At 37.2% G+C, this 6,000-nt stretch overlaps 2 protein-coding genes and 1 long non-coding RNA gene across 3 annotated transcripts in view; 1 reads left to right on the forward strand and 2 right to left on the reverse strand.

Annotated features, from left to right (window-relative positions):
- Nucleotides 1–40: 40 nt before the first annotated feature.
- LOC130820777 (two-component response regulator ORR26-like) lies at nucleotides 41–4,364 on the forward strand. Its single transcript, XM_057686287.1, has 5 exons — nucleotides 41–174; nucleotides 1,564–1,716; nucleotides 1,799–2,164; nucleotides 2,255–2,331; nucleotides 2,989–4,364. The coding sequence occupies exons 1-5, from the start codon at nucleotides 48–50 to the stop codon at nucleotides 4,168–4,170; spliced, it is 1,905 nt and encodes a 634-aa protein (XP_057542270.1). The 5' UTR covers nucleotides 41–47; the 3' UTR covers nucleotides 4,171–4,364.
- On the reverse strand, nucleotides 1,572–3,001 carry LOC130820779 (uncharacterized). Its single transcript, XR_009045252.1, has 3 exons — nucleotides 2,185–3,001; nucleotides 1,783–1,949; nucleotides 1,572–1,707 (listed from the first exon to the last, which is right to left on the reverse strand). It is a non-coding gene; the product is annotated as an uncharacterized LOC130820779 (long non-coding RNA).
- Nucleotides 4,365–4,379: 15 nt separating the features above from the next.
- LOC130820778 (small heat shock protein, chloroplastic-like) overlaps nucleotides 4,380–6,000 on the reverse strand; it is a 2,347-nt gene continuing 726 nt past the window's right edge. Inside the window, exon 2 of the mRNA XM_057686288.1 lies at nucleotides 4,380–5,386. Coding sequence (XP_057542271.1) covers nucleotides 4,893–5,386 — 494 coding nt within the window. The 3' untranslated portion in view covers nucleotides 4,380–4,892. The remainder of the gene's footprint in view (nucleotides 5,387–6,000) is intronic.

Consider the following 6,000-nt stretch of genomic DNA (forward strand, 5'->3'; position numbering starts at 1 on the left):
TTAAAGCTTACAACAACTGTGATTTCTCCGCTCAAGCTTTGTTAAAAATGGTTATGGAATTTTCATCATCAAGAAGTGAAGCATTCCCTGCTGGTTTGAGGGTCTTGGTTGTTGATGATGATCCTACTTGGTTGAAAATTCTTGAAAAGATGCTTAAGAAGTGTTCTTATGAAGGTTCTATTTTCATGATCTTTTTATTTCAAGTTTCAGTCTTTGAATTGAAAAGGGTTGAATGAGTTCTTTGTGCATGAGTTCACATGATTAATTTGCTGTTTTTGATGATTTATTTGTTTTTTCAATTTTGATGCTATAATTGATATGGGTTTCCTTCAAAATTTTGATATTATGATCATGGGTCATTGGGTATTGAGTGGTGAAAATAAAACTTCTATCATACTACTACGCCAACCCATGATTCGGGTGTCATTGGGTATTATTAAAATATAATGAAGTGAAAGTTCAAAGTTCAGCAAAAACTGGTCTTTGAGATTTTGATCATGATGCTCTGTGATTTTAAGTGTTAATGATTTGTGCTAGAAATTTTAGGGTTTTGTACATGTTTTTTGTGGGATCATGTGTTTGATATTGTATAATTCAAATATGAATTGGGTTTTGGTTAATTAGGGTTTCACACCTATTCTAGATGGATTGATCTTTGTTAGGAACAGAAACATAATTTATTTTATGACCTTGTGCGCTTTTATGTTTGCAACTCTTATTGTTTTATATCAAAACCTTCTGCCACATACTCTATCTTAATATACTCGAGCATATTATATTATGTGTTATTCAATATTTGTGGCCCTTAATTTTTGGGGACCCAGAACCTCCCAGTTAGAGTTACAGTTGGTTTATCATCCCTTTTGTTTTCATAGGCATCTGAAAGCTAAGTGTTTGAGTTATGCTGACAGAAATAAGCACACTTATGTTAGTTGCATGATTAAGAACACATGACTTAGGGTGAGATCGAGATTGGTGAGATCGAAATCAGAGTTATAACATCGTTGATGCGAGGTTTGCGAGATCTATCTGGAAAAATGAATCATACAACAGTTTAATCATGTTTGTTTGATTGTTTGCTTCATGTGATGTGTGAAACTGAACCGAACTTCTGAGTTTTAGGTAGATAATGTTTCCCTATTCTAGAATCAGATTCTCTATCGATTTGATCGAATTTTTTAAAAAGTTTCCTCTTGATTATTAAAGGACAGTCAAGCTTTCCAGGTTGAAAGACTTGATAATGCACATTTAGTTCCATCTGTTCCCAGTTTTAGAAGACAACTTGCTTGGAGGAACTTCTTTTTGTCCACAAAGAATCTTCTTTTATCTATAAACAATCACTAATTGGATTGGATTTTGTCCGTTAAATAGGCACTTTGAAGAGCCTCCTAATATTTTTTTGTCGGGGGTCAGGCCCGAGAATCCCCTACTGGTGTAGGTGGTGAAAATCGAACCTTTGTCACAACCCACGATTCTCAACTTCATGACACTTGAATCTTGTATTTGATGATGTTCCATGCTTGTAAATCCTCGCTGACATTAAATTTTGTGATGGTTGTTCAGTGACTACATGTGGACTGGCTAGCGAAGCATTGAAGTTGCTTCGTGACAGAAAGGATGGTTACGACATTGTCATAAGCGATGTCAACATGCCGGACATGGATGGATTTAAGCTTCTTGAGCATGTTGGACTAGAAATGGATCTTCCTGTGATCAGTAAGTAGCCCTTGAGTTGTGAATTAAATCGGTTTTGCATTTTTCCAAAACATAAAACTTTATTACCTGCGAACTTGTGCAGTGATGTCGGTGGATGGAGAAACGAGCCGAGTGATGAAAGGTGTTCAACATGGGGCTTGTGACTATCTACTCAAACCGATACGTATGAAAGAACTCAAGAATATATGGCAGCATGTGGTGAGGAAACGAATGCACGAAGTGAGAGATATCGACTGCATTGACGACAGAATCGGAACAGACAATTTTTACGATGGACACTATGGAGGTGATCAAATCTTGTTGAAGAAAAGAAAAAACGTTGATAACAAAAACGATGAGAAAGATTCAAGTGATCCGTCCACAACGAAGAAAGCTCGAGTCATTTGGACAGTCGAACTCCATCAAAAATTTGTCGAAGCTGTAAATCACTTAGGAATCGACAGCGATAGTGAGTACAAATATACTAACCTGTGTTCTGTTCATTTTCGATTCTTGAGATGCTGTCTGTCGTCTAATCCTCGAGCTGTCCGTTTTGCAGAGATTCGTCCGAAAAAGATATTGGACCTGATGAATGTGCCACGGCTCACAAGAGAGAATGTTGCAAGCCATTTGCAGGTCAGTATAACTCTAAATCACTGCTTGCTTTTTTCTGCTGAAGTCCATGCATCATTTACACATACTTCAACATCAACTTTACCCCAATTCCTTTAAAAAGGCTACCACCCTAGGCATGGTAAGTAGTCATTCGATGCACAATGCCCTTACCTTTGTCTTAGCACCGAGTTTATCGTCTATTGTATCGTCTAATGAGCTTTCATCATCGTCGTCGTCGTCGTCATCAGTATATTTCGCTCACAAGAACTATAATAAGGTCAGGGGAGGGATAGAAGATGGCAATCCATACCAATAAAGGAGGATGCAGCATCCATATTAGTCCATAATAATCCAGAAGTCGAACACTATTGAATCATTGACTGCTTAAAAACCGACAAACCCCATGCCCCCATTCATATCGTGTAAAAGTTAAAACAGCTAACTTTCGCACTTATCAGAAATTACATTATTTGAGAGGAATATGAAAAGGGGCGGGGGGGAATAAAACCATGAACATACAAAAAAAATACGCGTTACCTTATGTATCCCTCAGACTAGTGCATCTTAGATTTGGTTATTCCACAACCATTTGAATTTTCTTTAGTATCACAAGCTATTCTTTCTTCAATCTCCATTTTTGCAGGATAATTTGTAAGAAATTTTTTCTTGATTATGCAGAAATATCGTCTGTATTTGAATAGGCTACGGAAGGAAGATAAAATTGAAAGTTCTTGTGGTGGAACGAAGAATCCAGATCAATCCCCTAAGGAGTCCGGTGGAAGTTTTAGTCTTCAAAACTCCAGTTTCGGACAGCTTAGTGACATCAGTAGCGAGTTTAAGTATCCGGAACATCATTTGCCTGTTCAGACTGTTGAGACTAAACCCTTTGACTGTACTCCAGAGAGCAGACATTTGCTGCCGTTGACAGAACATACAACACCCGTTAGCAGCGAGAATTCTGATTCTCGGCAAATAGGGAATTCGCCATTCGAGTCTTTAAATATGAGCGTTGAGCATGGCTCAGACGTGCAGTTCAAACCTGATTTAGAACCTCATCTAAAATTGGATACTTGTTTCAACCAGCCGACGGCGACCATATTACAGCCGCACATCAGTGCTGATCTCCTTGAGCCTGCTCCGCACATCAGTCCTGATCTCCTTGAGCCTGCCCCACACATCAGTCCTGATATCCTTGAGCCTGCTCCACTCATCAGTACTGATCTTCTAGATCCCACTCCACACATCAGTACAAATCTTATAGAACCTACTCCGCACATCAGTCCAGGTCCTTCAATAAGCGAAGCTAACCAGTTAGGCCTCGTTGATGTCAAACCATTGCATGTTAAGGAGTACGACAATGATATTAGGAAAATACCCCCCATGGAAAATGCACTTGACTCGCTTTCTGTCTCAAACTTTGATTCTTTTGCTTGTGTTTACGACATGAAGAATCAAAATTTTAGTCCGGGAATCAACAGCGTCAAGAAACAAGATCAGACTTTTACTATACAGCCCGAGAGTCATCTCTTAGATGCACAAGGTTTAGAAACCGGCTTCAACATGTCCTCGGGAATGAAAAGTCAGATCTCCTGTCAAACTACAGAATACGAGCTTAGAAACCAGATTTTAAAAAGTGAAGCGGCTTCTGGACTCCTTGGTGAGGAGATGACGTTCCATTGGATTCCATCTGGTGATGTTACTTCTAAAGATTTGGGATTCGATTACTTCGGATTCTCAGGGTGCAATGTTCTGGAGCATGGATTCGACCGATCTTTTTCACATTACATACCAAGGTTTGATTTCGAGTATCCGGTAGATTGGGGTGAATACCCTCTTGATCAAGGTGTATTATTCTCTTGATCATGGCAAGATTATGCTCATCAAAGGGACCTCAATACTCCTTTTTCTCTGCCAGTGCTGGATTATAACCTTAACTTCCTGAGTATAGAGGACTCTTGAGCCATGTACAAGTACAATATTAAACGGAAATTATTATGCATTGTATCTGTCTTTTGAAACATCAATGTGCATTATATGAGAATAAAGGTTATGCATGTTTGAACATCTTTAACATCCAACTCAGTATCACATGATTCGCAAATCTCATGGTGAATCATAAATTCGAGAGAAGCAACTTAAGGTGGTTTCGGATTGTGATTGTTATGATCATGAGCTTAATAACTAAGTTATTTATGGAATCACAGCAAAGATAGTAAATTAGAGATTCGGGATGTGCACAAAATGTAATGCACATTCACCCCTCCCCGACAAAACTCATTTATATAGAAATCACTTAATAACACTGGAGCAATAACGGAGCAATAAAACGTCGTACAAAACATGTTGCACAAGGAACTCCAATGTGGAAAAAGGAAAATCTGCTTATTGTAAAAGATTAAAAAAAAAAATTTTAAAAAAAGTCTTTGGGTAAATAAGAGGGACTAGAACTTCTATTGATGGAAGAAATGCATGAAATTAAGCCATTTGTATTACATATACACATATGACCTCTAATACATTTCATCACCTACTTCTTCATAAACCTAACATTTACAATCAAATAAACTCATTTACAACTACATTTAATCCACATTAACACTAAAGATCTTGTTACTACTTGTAACTTTAGGAATTCTAATATACAAAACACCATCTTTAACCTTAGCTTTAATCTTCTCAAACTCCACATTTTCAGGCAAAGCAATCCTACTATTATACCTTCCATAACTCTTTGGAGACCAATCTTCATCTTCTTTATTCTCTAACCCACCATTTTCTTCACCAGTTTTATCTTTAGACACTACTTTCTCTGCCTTAATTACAAGCATTTTATCCTCTACACAAATTTTAACATCATCTTTAGTCATTCCAGGCATGTCAAACCTCATCTTGTACTCTCCTTCAGCTTCTTTTATCTCCCATGGTGTTCGCCCTCGGACATACTCATGACCACCTCCATTGTTGGAGACTGGTGATGGCCATCCATTGTTAACAATGAATGGCTCCTCCATTACTCTGTCCATTGTTTCTAGCATTTGTTGCACTGTTCTAGCTGCTGGAAATCTATCCCATAACCCTGAAAGTAGTATCATTTTCTAATGTCAAAATACTGATTTTCAACTGCTAAATTACGTTGGCTATAAGGAGGAGACCAAAACACTAGTATAAGGTTTTTAAACACATTATGTGTAAGATCTAGATGGTACAGACTTATACTCCTCCGTCTCAATGAATTTGATTCACCCCATTTCTATTTTTGATCATAATCCCACCACTTTTACCCCCCATATTCTCTCTTTGCTTCTAAAAGAAACATTACAACAATCCATTATACCTAACTTCCTAATTATATGTCTTTATTACCAAAATATAGTAACAATCACGATCAGGGCAACTAAACCATAATGAGATAATGAAAGTAATGCAATTATCATAATACCAAAATATCGGTCAAAATATATCCTGATACGGCCATGACGCATGTGACCTTATATTTATTTTATGTTACCAAAGTACAAATTCTTTTGCTTGTTTGTACTAAGATTGTATACATTCTACCTTTTCAAACTTCCCTAGGTGAAAGCCTAACAGGATAATCAAACATGAGCATTAAAAAATCCTTAAAATTCAGCTTAAACGTTTCATATTGGATCAACAAATTCATAAATAATATATCAACCTCTATACAGT

Source organism: Amaranthus tricolor, chromosome 8 (assembly GCF_026212465.1).
Source record: "Amaranthus tricolor cultivar Red isolate AtriRed21 chromosome 8, ASM2621246v1, whole genome shotgun sequence".
Taxonomy (NCBI): Eukaryota; Viridiplantae; Streptophyta; class Magnoliopsida; order Caryophyllales; family Amaranthaceae; genus Amaranthus; species Amaranthus tricolor.